General features: G+C 36.9%; 5 protein-coding genes across 5 annotated transcripts; 2 read left to right on the forward strand and 3 right to left on the reverse strand.

The window, feature by feature from the left end:
• The first annotated feature begins 1,807 nt into the window (after positions 1 to 1,807).
• On the forward strand, positions 1,808 to 5,207 carry LOC111790317 (beta-amylase 1, chloroplastic-like). Its single transcript, XM_023671176.1, has 4 exons — positions 1,808 to 2,542; positions 3,002 to 3,212; positions 3,327 to 3,437; positions 4,153 to 5,207. The coding sequence occupies exons 1-4, from the start codon at positions 1,938 to 1,940 to the stop codon at positions 4,957 to 4,959; spliced, it is 1,734 nt and encodes a 577-aa protein (XP_023526944.1). The 5' UTR covers positions 1,808 to 1,937; the 3' UTR covers positions 4,960 to 5,207.
• A 2,395-nt stretch (positions 5,208 to 7,602) lies between these two features.
• LOC111790319 (probable indole-3-pyruvate monooxygenase YUCCA7) lies at positions 7,603 to 10,171 on the forward strand. The gene is made up of 3 exons (XM_023671178.1): positions 7,603 to 8,634; positions 8,851 to 9,222; positions 9,396 to 10,171. The coding sequence occupies exons 1-3, from the start codon at positions 7,942 to 7,944 to the stop codon at positions 9,621 to 9,623; spliced, it is 1,293 nt and encodes a 430-aa protein (XP_023526946.1). The 5' UTR covers positions 7,603 to 7,941; the 3' UTR covers positions 9,624 to 10,171.
• A 1,359-nt stretch (positions 10,172 to 11,530) lies between these two features.
• LOC111790318 (7-hydroxymethyl chlorophyll a reductase, chloroplastic) lies at positions 11,531 to 18,275 on the reverse strand. The gene is made up of 19 exons (XM_023671177.1): positions 18,134 to 18,275; positions 17,949 to 18,051; positions 17,600 to 17,684; positions 17,008 to 17,119; positions 16,663 to 16,747; positions 16,508 to 16,549; positions 16,299 to 16,377; positions 15,953 to 16,004; positions 15,701 to 15,763; positions 15,495 to 15,592; positions 14,908 to 14,943; positions 14,768 to 14,829; positions 14,030 to 14,057; positions 13,121 to 13,200; positions 12,929 to 12,998; positions 12,793 to 12,850; positions 12,301 to 12,365; positions 12,064 to 12,158; positions 11,531 to 11,977 (listed from the first exon to the last, which is right to left on the reverse strand). The coding sequence occupies exons 1-19, from the start codon at positions 18,207 to 18,209 to the stop codon at positions 11,884 to 11,886; spliced, it is 1,383 nt and encodes a 460-aa protein (XP_023526945.1). The 5' UTR covers positions 18,210 to 18,275; the 3' UTR covers positions 11,531 to 11,883.
• Positions 18,276 to 19,302: 1,027 nt separating this feature from the next.
• Positions 19,303 to 20,617, reverse strand: LOC111791440 (glutathione transferase GST 23-like). Its single transcript, XM_023672786.1, has 2 exons — positions 20,198 to 20,617; positions 19,303 to 19,674 (listed from the first exon to the last, which is right to left on the reverse strand). The coding sequence occupies exons 1-2, from the start codon at positions 20,504 to 20,506 to the stop codon at positions 19,315 to 19,317; spliced, it is 669 nt and encodes a 222-aa protein (XP_023528554.1). The 5' UTR covers positions 20,507 to 20,617; the 3' UTR covers positions 19,303 to 19,314.
• A 45-nt stretch (positions 20,618 to 20,662) lies between these two features.
• Positions 20,663 to 21,628, reverse strand: LOC111790214 (probable glutathione S-transferase). Its single transcript, XM_023671062.1, has 2 exons — positions 21,308 to 21,628; positions 20,663 to 21,129 (listed from the first exon to the last, which is right to left on the reverse strand). Exons 1-2 carry the CDS (start codon positions 21,617 to 21,619, stop codon positions 20,767 to 20,769), a joined length of 675 nt encoding a protein of 224 aa, XP_023526830.1. The 5' UTR covers positions 21,620 to 21,628; the 3' UTR covers positions 20,663 to 20,766.
• Positions 21,629 to 22,056: the final 428 nt, after the last annotated feature.

The following is a 22,056-nucleotide window of genomic DNA, read 5'->3' on the forward strand; positions in this document are numbered from 1 at the left end:
CATAAGGTCTGTAGGAACCTAAGCCAACCACTAGCCAATATTGTTTTATTTCCTGATTTTAAAACGCCAGTGAGAGATTCCCAATTTTTTATAAGGAATGTTTCGTTCTCTTTTCATAGAGTCAAAGGTTTGAATACCCAGATACTCGAATCTTGATTCAGTTAGTTAAAGTGGTTAATCAACCAACAAATTGAAAATCTTGTATTAAGAAATTTACAAGCTAGACCCTAAACCCTAAAATTATTGAAACATGTCCATTTGAGCGTGATTTAACTAAGTAATTAAGATATACATCATCAACAAAGAGACAAGAGGTTTGAATTTTTCACCCAAACAGTAAATAAAAATTTAACCATTTATGGAGGATTATTTTTGTTACCAAATTCAAGAGGCCTAACATTTAGGTAAATTTGGCATTTTCCTAATTTAGCTTTGGCAGAATGTTTTTTATTTTTTATTTTTTTTATTTTTTATTTTATATATATATATATATATATATATATTGTATAGTTGTATGTGGGAGGGAGACCCAGTTTTCAAAACTGAATTAATTACACAATGCCAAATAAATAATAAATAAAACAACTTAGATTAGGTGTTCAATAATGGAAAAAAAAAAGGAATCTATTAATTAATATAAATTGGAGAGAAATTAAAATTTCCAATATTAAGAAAGAATTAAGATAATTTTCTAATTATATTTTAATACATTAAACCACCACTAAATTTGAAATTTAAGTTGATAAATTAGAATAAAACTAACCTTTAATTAACAAATAATTATCAACTTAGATCTTCCTTGGGAGGAAAACATATTATTTTATATTAAAAAAATTTGTTATATTTATTTTTAAATACTTATTAGGTATGAGAAAAGGTCAAAATATCATTTTTATTCTTACCTTTAAAACTTATTTCATTTTAGTCCTTACATTTTTAAATATCTATTTTATCAAATCTAATAAAATAATAATAATAATAATAAATCTATTGTATGTGGAGGATATTAGATAAACCGTCACCGTTTTGGATATTGGGGCCGGTGGAAAAAGGGGTCTTTTTGTTCACGGGCAATAATTTAGGGCCACAAAAGAAAAAAAGTATTAATAGAAGGGTTAAAAGGCAAAAAAACGAAAGTGATCTCTCTCTCCACACGTCTCCTTCATGAATCACATGTTTAAGCATTGGGCATTTTTTTATAATAAATTTATTGAAAATAGAAAATTAAATTAATAATTATTAAAATAAACTTTTATATCATATTTTAAAATTAATTAGTTTATAAGCGGATGGTTGAATTAACAAGATTTTAGCTTTAGTGTCAATTTTATATAATATATTTATTTTGTAATTAAATGAAAACATATGAGAATACATGTTTTATTATTATTTTTTATATATATTTAATGAATTTTTAAANTCAACTTATAAACCAGACAAGATACTACTTTGTTAAAATAAGGAGCTTTATTTTTTAATTTAAAAAAAAAAAAAAAAAGCAGAGGAAGTACACGTAACACGCAAGTGGCCAACGTGTCAATAAGAAAGTGGTTTTGAAAACCAAGCTGGAAAGCCGATTTCTTGGAAACTTCTAGTAAGGGAAAATCTCACCGTCCATGTTCACGTGCATCGAGTGATCGCTGCCGTCGCCTACTCCACTGGCCCGCGTTGCCGCCACGTGTCTTGAGAGACACGTGTTGCAATATTGACGGGTTAATACTAGATATCTCTTTATCCGACTCGAACGCTATATATATATATATATATATATATATGTGGAACCGATTGAGCCTTGTAGTAAGAAATTTCGAACTGCGGTGCACAAATCTAAAAGAACAAGAACGGATTACGAGTTTCTTCCTTGTTCGTAGAGATTAGAATTTAGATTTTGGTTTCCATTTGAATTTGATTAACTTTCTCGTTTGATTTCATTGGATATGGCGTTCAGCATCACTCATCAGATTGGAGCGCTCGCTGGAACGCCGGTGACTTCAGAAATGAGTAACGGCGCGTCCGGTGAAGCGACAGCGGCTGTGAATGCGGCGGTGTTGAGGAAGTCACCGGCGTCTGCTCTAAGATGCAGAGTGCAGAGGACGGATGGAGTAGACGCGCTATCGCCGCCATTGAGTCCGTGTAGATCGCCGGTGCTGGGAGGGATACGGCCAGATTTGTCGGTGGCGTGCCAAGCATTTGCGACGGAGGTGGCGGCTCCGACGGAGGTGAAGGAGTACAAAGAAGGAGGTGAGAGAGGGAAGGGGAAAGGAGTTCCGGTGTACGTGATGATGCCGTTGGATAGCGTGACGATGGGGAATACGGTGAATCGGAGGAAGGCGATGAACGCGAGTTTACAGGCTCTGAAAAGCGCCGGAGTGGAGGGGATAATGATGGATGTGTGGTGGGGATTGGTGGAGAGAGAGTCGCCTGGTTCGTACAACTGGGGCGGCTATACAGAGCTCTTAGAAATGGCCAAAAAACACGGCCTCAAAGTCCAAGCCGTTATGTCCTTTCATCAATGCGGCGGCAACGTTGGGGACTCCGTCACGTAAGCGCCTTTACCTTTTTCCATCTTCGTTTACTTTTCAAGATTCCAATAATAACTGTTTAGTTAGGCATTTGCTAAGTGTTTGCTGGGGAAGGAACTCTTCGCCAAACTGGTAACGTTAATCAATCGCCATTGAACCTGAAGATTGAACTTCCATGGATCCTGTTATTGTTCATGTTTAGCTTTAATCTACTCAGTTCCTTTAATGTATACTTTCCTTTAGTTCACGAACACTAAAATTATCTGAGCCAGAAATTGAATCTAGGAATTAGGTCACTTGATAGAGGAAAGTATGAAGTTTAGGGATTAGAACATCTATTTAGCCCGTTGGATTTGGTATGATCGAACTAGGAAGCCACTGCTCCTTGGCTGGGAGCTTGATCACACTTTGTCTTCTGCAGTGCTAATTTTTGGGGGAGATTTGGAAATGATATGGTGTTCTTTCTTATTTGTATGCAGTATTCCTTTACCTAAATGGGTGGTGGAAGAGATTGATAAAGATCCAGACCTTGCGTACACTGATCAATGGGGGAGAAGGAATTATGAATACATATCATTGGGATGCGACAGCCTCCCTGTTCTTAAAGGCCGAACTCCCGTCCAATGCTATGCAGATTTCATGCGTGCTTTCGAGGAGAATTTCAAGCACCTTCTTGGTGACACCATTGTGGTAAAATCCTCGTTCATTTCCATCTGCTTTATCTGGAACTTGTTTATATGAAATGGCTTTCTTGATTGATGTGAACAGTAGCTGAATTGTCTGGATTTTGTTGTTTTGGTTTAGGAAATCCAAGTGGGAATGGGCCCTGCTGGTGAGCTCCGTTATCCATCCTACCCTGAGCAAAATGGAACATGGAAATTTCCAGGAATTGGAGCCTTCCAATGCTTTGATAAGGTAGCTTTAACTTCCTGCCTCTTCATCTTCTGCAGAAGATAGTTATTCTTTCGCTTGTTATTAGGAATTAAACATGTTAAATATGGTTTGTTTTCCAAGCAATACTGATGTTATTAGTTCTTGAGTTTGGAATCTATAGTTATTGGGTTTCGTGGAAATTTCTAAATCTCACCGGTCCGGAAGATCAGTTTGTTAGGAACTACAAATCTCCACAATGATATGATATTGTCCACTTTGAGCATAAAGTTTCATGGCTTTGTTTTTAGTTTTCCCAAAAGGGAAGCATTCCCTAAATTAGTCAACGTGGGACTCCCTCCCAACCATCCTCCCCTCGAACAAAGTACAACATAGAGCCTCCTCTAAGGCCTATGGAGCCCTCGAACAGTCTCCTCTTAATCGAGGCTCGACTCCTTCTCTGAAGCCCTCGAACAAAGTACACCATTTGTTCGACACAAGTCACTTTTGACTAAGTTAAGGCCATGACTCTGACATGACTTTGATACCATGTTAGGAATCACGACTCTCTATATCTATATGATAATGTCCACTTTAAACATAAGCTCTCATGATTTTGATTTGGGTTTCTCCTAAAAGCCTCATAATACCAATTAAAGGCCTCATAGTACCAATGAGAATGTATTCCTTGCTTATAACTCAATATGGAACTCCCTCTTCAATGTCAGTTTTAGTGTAACATTTGTGTTTGTATGTGCAGTACATGCTGAGTAGTCTAAAAGCTGCTGCTGAAGCTTATGGTAAACCTGAATGGGGAGATACAGGCCCAACTGATGCCGGAAGCTACAACAACTGGCCAGAAGACACCCCATTTTTCCGTAAAGACGGCGGTGGCTGGAACTCGACTTACGGCGAGTTCTTCCTCTCCTGGTACTCCCAAATGCTGTTAGCTCATGGCGAGAGAATCCTCATGGCGGCCACCTCAACCTTTGAGAACACTGGCGTCAAGATATCAGTGAAGATTGCCGGAATCCATTGGCATTACGGGCACCGTTCACACGCCCCTGAGCTCACAGCAGGCTACTACAATACCCGATTCCATGATGGATATCTCCCAATTGCTCAAATGCTTGCCCGCCATGGCGCCATCTTCAACTTCACCTGCATTGAGATGCGCGACCACGAGCAGCCACAGGACGCCCTCTGTGCCCCTGAGAAGCTGGTCCGGCAGGTAGCTCTAGCCACCCACAAAGCCCAAGTCCCTCTTGCAGGGGAAAATGCTCTGCCACGCTATGATGAGTCCGCCCATGGACAGATCTTGCAAGCTTCCTCTTTCATCGGCGAGGGGGATTCAGAGGAGACTGAGATGTGTGCGTTCACATATCTGAGAATGAATCCACACCTGTTTGAGGCAGAGAATTGGAGAAGATTTGTGGCGTTTGTGAAGAAGATGAAGGAAGGGAAGAACCCAGACAAGTGTTGGGAGCAGCTGGAGAGGGAAGCTGAGCATTTTGTTCATGTTACTCAACCTCTGGTTCAAGAGGCTGCTGTTGCCCTCATGCACTAGAACAAAAAGGAAGGTTCACTATTGTAGTGTTGCTGTAAACTCCATAGTTGATGAACAGGTTCAACAATGGCGGCTTGGTCTGGTCTGGTCTGATCTCAGCTCTGCGTTTTCTGTAGCTCTCTGGTTTTTAGTATGATGTAGCTATGGAAAAAAGAGGAACTCCTTGTAATTTCTGTCCTCTATTAAAACCATATCTGTAATCTTAACTTGTAGCCAATTTCTACTTTATTGACATCTTCCCCTTTTAATATTTTATAGATAAATTAAACTAAATATTTTCTTTTTATCTTTTAATGTTACAGTTAATTTAAATATAGCTCACACTAATGTCATTAAGTCGACAAGTCGGTCTCCATTACCCATTAAACAACGATGATAAAAATGGGAGCACATGAGGTGCAATGGGCGAGGCCCAAATCTACAACGCTTTATCACGAGACTCTAGTTTTCTCTTTAGTTGCAACTTACAGTTTCCTTTCATATATGTCTTGTGATGGTCTTTACATTTACCCTCCCTTCAAGTTTTCAAAAGAAAAAATGCAACTTTTTCGAGTTAAATTATGAATTTAGTTTTTTTTTTATAAAAAATTTAATGTTCTAATACTACATTAATGCATTATGGGAACGAACATTTGACGAGGTAAAATCATACTATATAGATATTCACGAGACACCGTTTTATCTGAGTTTTAGCTTAACGAAAGCATGTGTCATATTCATAAATTTAATGAATTGTGTGTTCAAAGGAGTTTGGTGTTCCGAAATGAAGTCTTAGTGAATCGAGCTAAGGTGGAAGCAATGACCAAGTGACTTCACTCTACTACTACCACTAAACTACGTTGTTCTTGGGTTTGATCGGATATCATTGATAGTTTAGAAGAATAAATATTTTACGAAAATAATAACTCTAATTCAAACCCTAATTGGTGATGATTTGAAGAATGTGCAGGAAGAAGAAGAAATAACCCTTTGTTGGAGAAGAAGATATCCATTGATATCTATCTTGTTTTGGCACACCCTCTTAGGAGCTTTGGATTAAGAACAAATAAAAGGGGTTGTAATTGTGAGAGCATAGATCCAATACAAAGAATGAGAAGAAGCTAAGGATGATACGTGTAAATCTTGATATCTACAATACAATTTGGCAAAGGAATAATGGTTTCTCTCTTACATTTCTCAAATCTCAAGAACCCTAAATCCTACCTAACTTCACATTCCATTTCATCCCACACCAATACCAATACTTTCATTCATTAATACTCATTTCTTTTCTCGAATCAATGTTTCGGTCTCGTATACCTATGAAACATAGCTGGAGGGTAGTGACAATGAATAGTAACAATAAAAGAGTAATTCATGTCATTTCCGATCTATCGGTAAGAATTTTCTACTAACTACAACTACGAGAGAGAAAAAATACAAATAGTGAAAATTTTGGGTTTTAAGCTGTAAAAAATTTAGTAGTGGTCGAATTATTAGGGAACATGTATAACACCTCCTAGCTTCGTACACCCTATTTAATGTGATAACAAGACATGTTACTTGACCGAACTTAAACTTCAGATACGAAACATCAAATTTTTTTGAAATAAAACGAGTTAAAACTTGATATCAATAATGGTGTTCGATATTTTATCGGTTAGGGTTCTGAAAACCCTAATAATGAGTTGCATTTCATACCCATTTAATCCGACTAGAATCTACCTAAAAGTATATGTAAATTTTGGGAGGATGAAATGATAATGATTCTTTACTTGTTCTTCAAATCCCTAAAGCAAGCAAGCTAAGGGTTATGAAAACTAAAGAAATTAAGAGGGTTAGAGCTGGACCCAAATCACTAACTAAAATATGTTTGCATGGAAAAGATACATAAATTGGTGAGAATAATGTGTACTCAATTCCCAAGTTTCCAATAATATTTTGCACGTGCATTTCCTCTTTTTTTTCAACTTTACTAATATAATATATTGCATATTTATTCTCATGTCTTGTTCTTCCATTTCTTGAAGTTTATAAGAAAGAAAAAAGAAACGAACACCCCCGAAACCTTCAAAATTACTATATTACCCTTGTCCTTTTCAAAAAAGTTTATTAGGTATGTTGAATGAAATTAAGACATAAAACAGTGCGACAATAACCTGTTTCAGGTCACCACCAAATCGTACCCAAGTCCTAATTTCAACGTTCTATCCAATACCCAAGTCCTATTTTCCACCTTCTAACAAATTTTTAATTGAATTTGAAACGCTTACAATAAATCAAGGGTAATATAATGGTAAAATTTAGGGTTTTTTTTTTTTTTTTTGGTATAATTTAGCCCACTAATTTAATTTTGTTCTTACACTAATTAACCTTATTCAATCCAAGAATTGTAGAGATATTGTTGTGAATCAAAACTCAAGCAATTCCAATCCAACAGAGAACAAAATTTTTGCATGATGGCTTCAAATTCCAATAGAATTTCAATGAGCAACCCAAGGTGGAAAAAAATTGAATCTTTAAAATTATAAAAAAAAAAAAAAGAAAAAGCCTCGATTTTGAGTAATCTTGAAATAATGATATGAAAAATTTACGCATTAATTCATAATCTCAAGTTGGTTCCTTGAGAGACTGTCCACAATATTTGGTCACTAAGTATCCACCAAACCACACTTTATCCTTATCTTTTTCTTCTCAATTTTTTAACCAAAATCTCATTTGATAATCACTAAACATATGGGTTTGATTGAATCAGACAAAATAAATGGTTTGGAGCTCAGAAGAAAGAGACCACAAAGTTTATAATTTTTTTTCCCCCAAGTTTACATCACATGCTATTCTCTCTCATTTGGCCATAAACTCATCTATTTAAGCCCTTCCAACGCCACCTTCCCCTTCAACTCTCTCCAACTTCAAAGAAGTGCATTACAGTCTCTTCAATTTGTTCTGTTTTCTCTTCTCCTTTCCCTCCTAAGTCTGTCTTAATAACAGAGAAATATAGCTATGATGCATAGTACCTGTGTCAGTGTTCCTCCATTGCCTCAGACCATTGATGGTAATGACTTCTTTGATCACCGGTGCATATGGGTCAATGGACCGGTGATCGTTGGAGCGGGGCCTTCAGGATTGTCTGTAGCAGCTGCTCTAAAACAACAAGGTGTCCCCTTTGTTGTTGTCGACCGTGCCGACTGCATTGCCTCTCTTTGGCAGCACCGGACGTATGATCGTCTTAAACTTCACCTTCCAAAGAAATTCTGTCAGCTTCCTAACTTCCCTTTCCCTGAGGACTTTCCTGCATACCCTTCCAAGTTTCAGTTCATTTCGTACTTGGAATCCTATGCCAACCATTTTGATATAACCCCACGTTTCAATGAGACTGTGCAGTCAGCCAAGTATGATGAAACTTTTGGCCTCTGGCGGGTCAATACCCTTTCATTGAGTCCAAAGCCAACCCAGGTTGAGTACATTTGTCGGTGGCTTGTCGTCGCCACCGGCGAGAATGCCGAGAAGGTCATGCCGGAGTTTGAAGGGATGGAGGAGTTTGGTGGCCATGTTATGCATGCTTGTGAGTACAAATCTGGTGAGGCTTACCGTGGGAAACGGGTGCTTGTCGTTGGGTGTGGAAACTCTGGCATGGAAATCTCACTTGATCTTTGTAACCATGATGCCAAGCCATCTATGGTGGTTCGAAGCTCGGTGAGTCAACTTAAGTTACATCAAATAACTCAAATTAACTCACTTCAAATGTAGACTAAGTGAAGTCAATCAACTCTAAAAGCATTGAGACTTCTAAAAGTTTAAGCTTTTGGTTTCAGTTCTATCTAAAGATGAAGCTTTCTGTGTTAAATTTACAGAATCATCCGCAACATTGAGCAATAACTTAGCAGTTATGCAATTTTTGTTGATCTGCAGGTTCATGTATTGCCAAGAGAAGTACTTGGAAAATCAACTTTTGAAGTAGCAAGTTCACTGATGAAATGGCTGCCACTTCATATAGTGGACAAGATGCTGTTGGCCATTGCCAGACTTGTTCTTGGGAACATTGAGAAGTATGGACTTAAAAGGCCATCAATGGGGCCTTTCCAGCTGAAGAATGCCACTGGCAAGACGCCAGTGTTGGATATTGGAGCACTGCAGAAGATAAAGGCCGGCGAGATCAAGGTGGTGGCCGGAATCAAAAAATTCCAGCAAGGTGCGGTGGAGCTGGTCAATGGAGAAGTTGTGGAGATTGATTCTGTAATTCTAGCCACTGGCTATCGCAGCAATGTTCCATCTTGGCTCAAGGTAAGCAAGTTTTTTAACAACTTTTTGTAAGTTCTAAAATTTGGAATTCTTTTTCCCTATTATGAGTTGGGCTCTTGTTTTAAAGTCCCTTCAGTCCTTTCAAAATTGTATCCAACTTCGAGGGCTCCTCTGTCCTAAATGCTTTCTAAAACTATCAGTGTTTGATCGTACAGGAAAATGAGTTCTTTTCCAGTGATGGGATTCCAAAAAGTCCATTACCAAATGGGTGGAAAGGCAAGGCTGGACTTTATGCTGTTGGGTTCACAAGAAGAGGCTTATCAGGAGCTTCATTGGACGCCATTAATGTAGCTCAGGACATAGCCAAGAGCTGGAAAGAAGAAACAAAACAGACGAGCAAATCAGTGGCAGCTCGCCATAGAAGATGCATCTCACATTTCTAACATAAAAGGGCTGCCTTTAGCTTGTGAAGAACAGTAGTCAACAAAACACAAACAAACAAGAATCCAAAAGAAACACATTAGAGTCCTCTCCCCCTCTAGGAAAATTCTAATACCCAACACAGCAAATAAAGGAAGATTATGCTCATTGTTTTCCTCTTTTTTCCTATTGACTCTCTTTCTGGATCTACCTTGTAATTCTAATTGAAATCGTTCTTTCCTATCTGTTGTAAATCCAACATTAGGTGGACTACCTAGAAAGTGGTAAGAAATTTCAATTAACGGGCTCCACAGTGGATCCACAATGAGTCCAGGAACAAAAATGTGGCTCCTCAGGTCCATGATTCCCCAACATAACAAAAATCTCCACCAGGGGATCCCAGTCTTGGTCTCACAATGAAGAAAAAAAAGGTTTCAGGGTTTTCTGTCTCCATGTTGCTTTGCACATGGTCTGAACAGAGAAGTCTAAACCTTATCTTAGTTACGTGAGAAAACAAATCTCTTTTACCATTACAACTTTTCAACTGTAATAAAGTTCTCAACATTCAGACCAATCAGTACCTGCTAATTGCTTATGCTCTTTCTTCTTTACACTGCTTGAAATCACGAATCCATATGCATTCTTTCCTCATTATACACCTAACTGAAATGTATAGCAAGCCAAACATCAAGAATTCAGAGCCAATGTGCGGCTCTAATCTTGTAAGACAGCAGCATAATAAAATGAGCTATAACAAAACAGACTGCACATAAGGTTGACATTGTAAACTGGATGTTTTGTGTTCCTCGAGCCTTAATTAGTAAGAACAGAGTTTAAGACTAAGGATGTAACAGTCCAAGCCCAAGCCCAAGCCCAAGCCCAAGCCCAAGCCCACCGCTAGTAGATATTGTCTATTTTGGCCCTTTACATATCGTCATCAGTCTCACGGTTTTAAAACGCATCTACTAGGGAGAGGTTTCCACACCCTTATAAGGAATGTTTCGTTCCCTTCTCCAACCAATGTGGGAACGAAACATTCCTCAATAGAAACCTCTCTCTAGAAGACGCGTTTTAAAAACTTTGAGGGAAAGTCCAAAGAGGACAATATTTGTTAGCGGTGGGCTTGAGCTGTTACAAAGAACAAGGACAAGACAATTCACCAGTGAGGAGGGTAATGGAGAAGACAACCCATATGACTCCCCATGCTGTTGGTGCAACCGAACATTGTGCTATAACTCCGTGGCCCATTTAAATGTTCTTCTTCAGCATCACAAACTCAAAGCTTTGCAGAATGAATTTGTAATTCGACCTGATCATGGTCCTTCATGACATGTTACCTGCATCAGTTTGGAACATAGGTCAGTCAAGTAGACATTAATGTTCTAGTTTATAGCAACACATGAAGCCTACAGCATGAAAATCCAAACCTGCAGTCTTTATCAAAATCCCACTAGAGTGTCCAATGTTCTCACAAAACCATGCAACCTCTGACAGAGACATCAAAGGGAAGAAAACACATGGGGTAGTAAATACCCATAACAGTTTCCTAGTTCTTCATCAAAAGCCCATCTATTCATGTTATAAATGATAAATAAACACAGTTGAGATTATGATGGTAAGTGAAAAATTTACAACTACCAGTACAAAATTCAGGAGTCCGAGGAAATACTCGCTCGGTTTAGAAACCATGGTATTTTCTTCATATAGGTTCCATTAATTTTATTAAGTTTCTCATTTATTGTGAATTGAACCCTTTTAAATGAAATGGATAGAGTGCTAATAATGAATTATTGGAGAATATTTTCCTCCCATGTTTTCTCCCTTAAACCCTTTTAAATTTTCATCCCATCTCCTAACCTTTTAATTTAATTTCTCATTTAGTAAATTGGCAATCATCTTCCAAAAAAGTTGCATTACGCTATCAAAATGAAATTCTTTAAGAAGAAAGTCCTTCATCTTCCAAAACATTGCATTGAAATTGGTGCAAATGCTCATTACTACATTTAGTTGCCTAATCCTGAAAAAACTACTTCTAACTAAATGAGTTGAGACAAACTTTTAGTCTCTTACAGTCGAAAGAGATTCAACAAACAGCCCATAGAAAGAGGTGGATAATCAGGGATTGAAATGAGAGAAAAGTAGTGGACCCAAGATTTCACAGCAAGAATCTTGAAGTTCCATGACAGTTTTCCATGATCCGTTTGTGACTTCTGATTTTGTGCAACCAAAAGCAAGAAAACCAGTAATATAAGTGCAAGTGCCATCTGTCTCTGAACAGTGTGATTACTTTGAGTTGGAAAGGATGCGATCAATTTCACCCTTCTGGTTGTACAAATCCACTAACTTTTTAGCATATGTAGGTTCATGCTTATCAGCTCTGCAGTCCATAAATCATCATCAAAACGAGGACAAGGAAACAAAATTAAACGAGTTCTTCACACACGGCTTAATCCATTTTTTTACCTTTGTTTTCCCCATTTTCGGGTGACATATAAATGGTTCCGGATGGTATGGTAATCCAGTGAATAACGAGCAAATTCCAGACCTTTAGGGCCAATCTAAAGAAAAAAAAACAAGATAATGAAGTTTCTGCATATACTTTATTGTAAGTGTATCATAGATCGATGAATACTTACATTTCTGAAAATGGTAGTTTATTTTTTCAGAAAAAGGAATGTATATATCAAGGGGAAATTTTACCAAGTTCAGAAAAAACGCAATGATGTTCCCAATAAATTTTGGAGCAGGCTGTGACGGACCTTTCCCTGAGAGTAAGAACGTAAGTATATAAATCAAAGGTCATAGAAGCCTGCCATGACTCGTAGTTAAAGAAGAAATTCTAACCAGCATGCTCATTAGCAATTACAGAGAAAAGCAGGTACTATATGGAGCGTTCAGAACAAAGCTAGGAAATTCTGCTTTTCCATGATTTTAAAGAAATGACAAGGAACATAATCTGACTATCTCCGGAATGAAAATAATTAGGGACTGGGAAGTTCTTGGGCCCATTACAGGAGGATAAATTATTAATATAATAGCAAAACGGATTGCTCCAAATAGATTAGACAGTACACTACAACACAATAACATTTGAATGAAAATTGATTTTAAAGTAAGTCTGAATAATAAACAAATTAGAGTACAAAATTAGAACTTTCGTTTGAGAGATTGTAAGGATGTAGCCATACATACCAAGCTTAGCATCGTCATCTGCCTTCACAGTCTCCATAACTAAAGGTCTTCGATTACCCTGAGCCCAGAATATTTTTTTTGTTTATATATGCAATGCTTACTTATTAAAGGAGATATGGGAAGGCAAGAAATTTACCTCGCTAATTGTTGGTGTAATTTCCAAGTACTGTTCCACTAATCCCAGCATCTCTCTACCACGCTCATTTCTACGATGTTAAGGATACAACAATAATGAAATGTTAGAATGCCTACTGAATACTAATACAAAATAGTCTCTGGTAACATGGCAAGGCGTGAAAGGTACAGAGAACCTAAATGATAATATTACCTAACAGTAATATACTGTGGATGTTGGGTCATGCTGACTCCAGAATATTTTGGCACACCCATGTATCCAACAACCAGGTCCTGAAAATTTTAAACCATTAATCAAAGATGAGGTCAAACAGAATTTTGTTTGTATCTGAGCAGCATTATAGTAACACGTGTAAAGAATAAGTTAACCGTTAATAGTGTGTATGAGATCAAGCTCACTTAAGGAAAGACTAACCACTTCAATTAATTTGAAAAGGAAAAAAAAAAAAAAATTAACATTTCAAATTTAATGTATCCATGAGACATCAACTTTTAGATCTAAACTAGATTACAATTTAAATCTTTCAAGTCAGGGAACTTATTAATGGCAAACCTGACGGACGAAGATGGGTATGGCAAATGGAAATGGATGATTTAGTAACTCTTTCAAGGCCTTGTTGGATAGAGTGGAACCATGTCAGAATTGTTTTGACGGAAAAAAGAAAAACACGCGTACACCATAAAATAGTGTTTGTATCTGTGGCCAAGAGTGTACCCACCATTTGCCTTCAGCTATCGACTAAGTTTTGAATTGAGAGGCATACATTCTTGGCTGGCCTAAGTTTACCGCTGGCAATAATTTTGGGAGACCAATTTCAATTTTTTTTTTTTTTTTTTTTTTATGATGAAAATGATATTATATTTCCTCTATATACATGAATCAATTACAAGGTATTCTTATGTCAGAGAAAGTTACTAATAACAAAATGTATGAAAATGCCGCATCATGTTCAAATAAAGACCATGAAGAAGTACAATGATATGTTGGTATTATAAGTACAAATATATGCACCCCTTGCTAACTAAAGGAGAACGTAAAAATTTGATATAAGTAGAAAATTACATGGCAATCATATTAAGTTGGATGAGTAGAAATACTGACCGCTAGAGCATTTGTATAATCAAAACAACTGCAATGCAAACCAAAACTCAGTTAGATAATAACTTCAGAAGAGTGAAGAAAAGACAACACTAGGAAAGGTAACTAACCATAAGTCAAACGTGATGCAAATTTAAAACGTTGTATTTAAGAGAAGTAGATTATTCTGTACATTAAAGAATAGTTTTTATGTTCCATATTTAATTCAAAAGTAGTCATCCATATCTACAAAAATGAAGAAAATATGTAGAAACTGTGTTCATCAGGACAGAATTCAAAATTAGGAAACTTACTTTTGAGTACCCCAAAAAAGATATATAAATAAATAAATCATCCTAGTGTTGTTTTCCCTTCACAAAATTCTTTATTTTTTCTTAAAACAAGGATCAAACATAATGTCAATTTTGTGGAGTATATTTATCGCTGTTTATATACATCATCTCTTATAATAAAATAAAATAAAAAACAATTTTGTGGGNTTTTTTTTTTTTTTTTTTTTTTTTTTTTTGTAAAAAAAAAAAAAAGAGAGAACATATGCAATTTAATGAAGTATGAAGAGAGGATGATCATTTCATCTTTTAGTTGGACAACTCCCCTCCACGACATTTAGTCTGCCTGGACACACTTATGAAACAAAGCTACTATTTAGCTTAACCTTACCAGAATTTTCTTTTAGATTTTTTGAAACGAAAAAATATATATATTGAATGAAGGAACATATTGTCATTGTCTTAAAGATACCTGTAGCAAGATGGTGCAATAACATCAACCAAGTCATTTGCAGGTAGACAGAAATAGGGAACCTGTTTCAGTATGGTTAACTCGATGAAGCAGCACAAGGAAGATGTTCATGAACAATAACATTGCAGGGACTTAATTACCTCTTCAATATGACCATCCAAATGCTTTAGATGAACCTATTGGAGCAATAAGAACTTGGCTGAGAAGAAATGGGCTTAACAAAGGCTAAAAATTGAAATTCAGGGCACAGTTGCACATAACAAAACAATATTTTCCTACTTGCATTTGTTTAGTATGAAATAAGCTTTCATTGAGTCAGTACATGAATCAATATCAAAATAAACACAAGGTAGAAAGGGACAAATTGCATTTTTTGTGTATTTGCTTTACTAAGCTACGGATTATATCGTTGTAAAAACAAAAATGAACTCAGACGATGATCCTTTCTGGTTATGGATTCAAATACCTATCATAGGAAGTTAAAATGTGAATATCATAACTCTTAACAATTACAAGTTTAGGTCTTGACATGAAACCTAAAAGTTAACCTAAATCCCATGCGTTAAGCCACTGAGATGATATTATAGAGCCTCAAGAGGTCCACATTGAATGAACTATATTTCTCAGCCATATTCTAAATCTTTTTCACTGGGAGTTTATATATATATACATACATGTATATATAAATATATATATATCAAACACAAGAGATAGTCCCAAAACAAACCTTGTAATCTTGCATGAACTCGTAGTGAAGAACCGTCTCTGGTTCTGTACTTGCAGCCTTGAGAAATTTATCTAGTCCTTCTCGAGTTCCATTATCCACTGTTGAAATAAAAAAGAGAAAAAAAGTAAAACTTACTGATATCTAAAGTAGTAAGGATAAGATGCCATAAAAACAGAAAATTTTAAGATAAAAAGACAGAGAGTAACCACAATTAGTGCCCAGTACATAAAGCTTCTCCAGATTTAAATGCTGCTCCACAGATCTTAATGCTGCAGTTTAAGATATCATTCTGCATTACAGTTGTAGAAGTCACAATAGCGAAAGGAACTAAGGATCTTTATGCACCCCGGAAACACATTGAATAGGAAACCGTCTTGATTCCCAAAATATGGGAGTACCATAATGCACCCTCAGACAGGTATGGTTAATAAATCCACCAGGTAAAACATAGACGTTACCTTGCACTTGACAGCCCACACCACAAAAAAGAAGACGTTTGACTCCTGCAGCCTGTTTCAAAAAAGTATCGATATATCGTCAAATACTATACTAAAATTCGACTTCTAGTTTGATTATAGGTGCTAATGCAAGTACCCTTGTTTCATGTGACCTCTAGCAAGTTGATAAAACCTATCTGGCAGTTTAAGCATGTAGTTTGATTATTAGTGGATTTAGCGGCTTGGAATTTAACATCAATTTAGTTTAACAAAAATTATGTGAACTCCCTCAAGAGAAAGTTGCCTACCAAATAGAAAAGCATAAACTGGGTTTCTCTCCCTCTTAATAATGGATAAACAAAAGCACCTCAACTAGAGCAAGGGTATTCAAGTTGGGAGACAAAGTTGGCTTTACTCCTCTGGCTGCTAGGATTTCATCTGGTGTCCTGTTTAGAGGACAGAAACGATTATAGCGCCAAATCAGTAAAAGTGAACTGAAGGAGAGGCTATTTGTCAATACAGATTCCAGAATATTAACAAAACTACCAAAGATTGCAGTAAATAAACTAGATAAACCTTGCTAAAATAGGCCTTGGACTGAATCTGTCCTCTGGATCACTACAATATAACAGAGCAATGAAAAGTTCACCACAAAAATGGCATTAGAAAAAAAATAAAATGAAGATCCCAAGAGCAATTACATAGCTCTATCAAGAAAATCTCGGAATTACCTCTGTACACAAATAACAGCCTCGACCATGCCTGACTTAAGCATTTCAATTGCTATGGTTGTTACTATCCCCGTCCATTGAGCTCCTACAAGTTTGCAGAAATTTGGTTCTCAAACTGAAGATTTATAAACAAAGAAACTGGAGTTTTCTGGAGAAATTTAATGATAATGTAGTCAAGCAAACAAGGATGGGACAGAATATTGAGAAGGGCTGTCAAGCAGCCCGATCTAACACCGAGACTACCAAAAAGAGACAATGCAATGCATTTTAATACAAGCTGTTGAGGTATCATAAAAACCAAAGAAGAAACATCTAAGATTAGTTCTTACGTTACAAACACTTTACCTTCCACTGGTTTAATCTTACGAGCATATAATAGCTTCTCATGAACCCCAAAATACGTCTCATCCAGCGTATCTGTCTTCCTCCCTCTACCGTGAACGACAGGTTCCAATGCCTGATAAAAATATCAGTGAATGTCTGATACTACACTTATGACACCGATGAACAGATTAATTACTCATATAAAATGTGGAGCAATTGACTTTCACTTGATGGACAGGAATCAGTACTGCGTCAGATGTTCAATTCGACTTTGAGAACATTAATAATCTATTATTGGACGAAAAAGAGAATAGAAGAACAGCATGATCAATAGTCAATACACTCGAGAGATCCGGTTCCATCTCCACTGGTCAAATTGCATAGGAGACAGGAGGGGCTTACAATCGAAGAATTAGCTTCATAATACATTAGTCTTGCTCTCGTAAGAATTTTTTTTGCAGGATTTAACAACCTCTAATCCTTTGTTCGACTTCTATATTACAGGGAACTCAATATCCAAACTCCCGTAACGAACATTATGCAAACCAATATAAAAAAAACTGAGGTAAAGGAAGATATGGAGCACATGCAAACAGAAAGAATGGAAACTTACTTCCACTCTAGACATGCCATCGCCCAAGAAAGCACAAGCCTCCTTCACGTGAGCAATGTAATAAGTATCACACAAGCCGCATCGACTGCAAGGTTAAGATATATTTAATCTTTCATGAATAGATTCCAACATAGAATCTCCATCTCCCACTCCAATACTATTTCAAAATTTTAAACAACTACTTAACCCGATAGGTTACGTAAACTAACTTTTCATCATTAATCTTGACAAACAAAATGAAGAAGAATCAAAGCCATAAAATGCAGCAAACAATCCCTTCCCGCCAAAACCGTTTCGCGATCTTCAGAAAAACGCAGGAAAAACCAGTAAAGCATTGTTTGAATCGAACCTGCAATGTTCTTTGGCAGGATAAGTGCCTCCAGGAGGAATCGGTCTGGAGCGTTGCCTCCAATCTTCCCTGAGTTTCACCTGCTTCGGTTCCGATTTTCCATCTGTTCCATAACAATCAAAGAAAGTCTTAGTCCGAAACACAATCCATAGACGACGGAGACACAGAGAGATGTGTGATCTTACTTGGAGAAGAAGGTGAGGATGAAGCAACGACGGAAAGTGAGAGAGGAACGGAGCGGAGATTGGCAATGGAATGCATTACAGCAGAGTGGCAATGAGAAGCTCCACAACAGAGAGAGATTTCTTTTCATCCACATATATTATTTCGGATGGATAAACCACTCCCCATTAGTCAGATATTTTCTTTATTTTATTTTATTTTATTTTATTATTACAATTCGATTAAATTATAAATACTTAAAATTTAGATCCTATTATTTAAACATTATTCTTTAAATAAATAAAACTTCATAAATAATTTAGATAATGAATATTTAGATTTATTGACGCTAAAAATAAAATTTTAATTTTTTTAAGCTATGATAATAGGGATCCAATTTATAATTTATTTTATAAATAATTCGAGAGGACATTTTTGTCATTTTCTTATTTCAATTTTCCCGACCTCTTCTTAGCTATCTACTTATGTAGAGACTCACAATTATAAATTAATAACTTAATTATTAAAGATGTTTACTTAGTTTGGGATGAAAAAGTCTCGTCTTTAATTTTAAATTTTTTTATTTATTTTTGCAGGATCGAGAAATTTCTCTATGGTTATATTTTTATAAAATATTTCTTTTAAATAATTTTTTAGTGGTGAGTTTCCATATTCCAATATAATTTATATTAACAAATAATAAATGATCTTAATAAATCAAATAATATTTTATTACTTCATAATAAAAAAAAAATATTATATAATATTCAATCAAGTTCAAATTTTAATATTATTTAACACCGAAAATTATTTATTTATTTACTAAATATATACTATATATAAAATAAGAAGTTAGTTTTGTATTTTAATTTTTATATATTATAGATATACTTATATTTATATAATTTATGTCTACCCAAGAAATTTATCTCTATTTAATTCTTAAATTAAATAGATATATCTTAAAAATTTAACCAAGAAAGGAAATAACATTTTATTATCGATCAATGGAGTTCAAAGTGTTGGATGATGGAAGTCCCACATCGACTAATTTAGGGAATGATCATGGGTTTATAAGTGAGGAATACTAACTCCATTGGGATGAGGCCTTTTGGGAAGCCCAAAGCAAAGCCATGAGAGCTTATGCTCAAAATGGACAATATCATACCATTGTGTAGAGTCGTGAGCCAGCCGCCAGCCGCCATTACTGAGATGTCGATTTTAGAAGCCGCTCTCTCAAGGCCTTGAAAGTGACGACCATCCGATCTCGATCGGGACGGTTCTCTCGAATCATCGGAGCTTCCAGGAAAGCTCTGATCCAAGCGTGCAGCCGAGGAAATGAATCGGCTTCCACCAGTTTCTCGCCGATCACCTCTTCAATCACTCCCAACCAATCTCCAAATATTCCGTACACCAAATCCACTATCCCGATCGTCTCTCCGCCGAAGAACTTCCCCTCGCCAATGCCTCTCTCTTCCACGATCTGCAGCATCTCCAAGCTCTCCTGCTTCGCCTTCAAGTGTTCCTCCCCGTCCGAACAAAACATTCTCCATGTCGCCGGACCCTAAAGGAAGCCGGAAGCAAATTTAGAGTTTATGCTCAAAGTGGACAATATCATACCATACCCATATTGGATAGAGTATTTATTTCTAACATACTATCAGAATCATGCTCTTAATTTAGTAATGTCATGAAATTTTCAATCGTCGAACAAAGAAGTTACTAGACTTGAAGGCGTAGACAAAAGTGACTCAAGAGTCGAACAAAGGGTGTACTTTGTTCGAGAACTCGAGAGAAGGAGTCGAACCTCAATTAAGGGAAAGTTGTTCGAGGGCTCTAGAGAAGAGTCGAGTCTCAATTAAGATAAAACTATTCGAGGGGTTCAAGGGCTCCATAAATCTCATAAAAAGCTCTATGATGTACTTTGTTCGAGGGCAATATTGTTGAGATGGAGTCTATATCGAGTATTTTAGGTAATGGGTGTATAAGTAAGTAGACCTTTTAGACGCCCAAATCAAACTATAAAAGCTTATACTCATAGTGGACAATATCATTTCGATATAAATAGTTTAGAGATATTTATTTACCTTATCCTCGGCGAATCGAATCCAAAACCGAGCTGCGGCTCGGTCGAGGGGATCGGCAGGGAACAGGGGATTCTGCGGCCATGTCTCGTCGATGTATTCGAGGATGAGAGTGGATTCACAGATGGGTTTTCCGCCATGGACGAGGACAGGGACCTTCTTGTGGATGGGATTATAGTGAAGGAGCAAAGGGCTTTTGTTGGAGAGGTCTTCTTCTACGTATTCGTAGGGTATGCCTTTGATGGCTAAAGCCCATATGACTCTGTAAGTGAAAGGACTCGACCAGTTCCCATACAGCTTCACTTCACCCATCCTTAATGGAGTCTTCGCCAGGCTCCTTGTTCCGCATTTATTGGATCTTTTCTCCTCCCCGGCAAGTTTTTGGAATATTAAATTCCATTCACTTCGTTGACTTTGACTTTGTCAACGAGTTCATTAATTAACTCTTTTAACCCATCATTAATTTTTCAACTTTATTTTTAATATTTTTAATCATACACATAAAACATGTATTATAATAATAATTTAAAAGCCACAAAGTCAAACACACTGCGAAGACAAAATCGCACTAATCATTTCCTGGCAATTTGGAGTAGCTGCTCTCGCCGGATCTTGAACAAGGGCACCATCTGGTCGTGATCAGGCAGGTTGTCTCTGATGACGGCGGCTTGCCGGAAGTTCTCCGCCCAAGCATGGAGGCGAGGGAACATGTCGGGATCGAGGAGTTTTACGCCAACAACCTCTTCGATCACCGGCATCCACCGCGCTAGCATCCCGTATGCTAAATCCACCATGTTAATCTCGTCTCCGCCGAAGAATTTCTCGTCCCCGAACGCCTTTTCTTCCAGCGTCTGCAGTACTTCCAATGTTGCCTTCCTTGCCTTTTCCCTATCGTCTTCCCCGTCCGCCAGAAACACTCCCCAAAGCACCGGGCTCTGTCGGAAATTAATTGATTAAAGTTAATGAATGAGAATTACAAATGAGATTGAAAGTCCAATATTTATTAAGAAAAATATAGAATATATCAAATATATTTAAATAAAATAAAATAAAATATACTACAAAACAAAAGAGATATAAATTAAATTTTATAATATGAACGAGGAAGTATACTTTATCCTCTATAAATTTGATCCAGAAGCGAGCCGTGGCTCTCTCGAATGGATCCAAGGGCAGGAGCGGGTTCTCCGGCCAAGTCTCGTCGATGTAGTCGAGGATGATCATGGACTCGCAGATCGGCTTTCGGCCGTGGACGAGCACCGGAATCTTCTTGTAGACAGGATTGTAGTGCAAAAGCAGAGCACTTTTGTCGGCAACATTTTCTTCTACGTATTCATACGGGATCCCCTTCAGCTTTAGAGCCCAGATGACTCTGCAACTGAATGGACTTAGCCAATTTCCATGAAGCTTCACCTCATCCGCCATTGTTATGGCTTTGGGATCATAACCAAGCTTTCGTTTTATAATGCCGCGATGAATTGGCGAGTTTTCTTGCCCAGGAAGCTCGCGCGTTGACTGCATTGATTTGAATATTAAATGTAATGCGGTTTTTTCTACTTCGAAAATGGACTCCATNAAAAAAAAAAAAAAAAAAAAAAAAAAAAAATATATATATATATATAAATGGGTGGAGTAAAGTTATTTATTAGTTTAAATTTTGGATAAAGATCGTTTTAGGGGATGGGTTGGGACATTTTGGAGAAGTCCAAACAAATCATGAGACCTTACGGTCGGGTTGAGCCATGAGACAAAGTGGACAATTATAAGGGTCGGGTTGAGCCATGAGACAAAGTGGACAATTATAAGGGTTGGGTTGGGACATTTTGGGGAAGTCCAAACAAAGTTATGAGAGCTTATGCTCT

Source organism: Cucurbita pepo, chromosome LG03 (assembly GCF_002806865.2).
Source record: "Cucurbita pepo subsp. pepo cultivar mu-cu-16 chromosome LG03, ASM280686v2, whole genome shotgun sequence".
In the NCBI taxonomy this organism is placed as follows: Eukaryota; Viridiplantae; Streptophyta; class Magnoliopsida; order Cucurbitales; family Cucurbitaceae; genus Cucurbita; species Cucurbita pepo.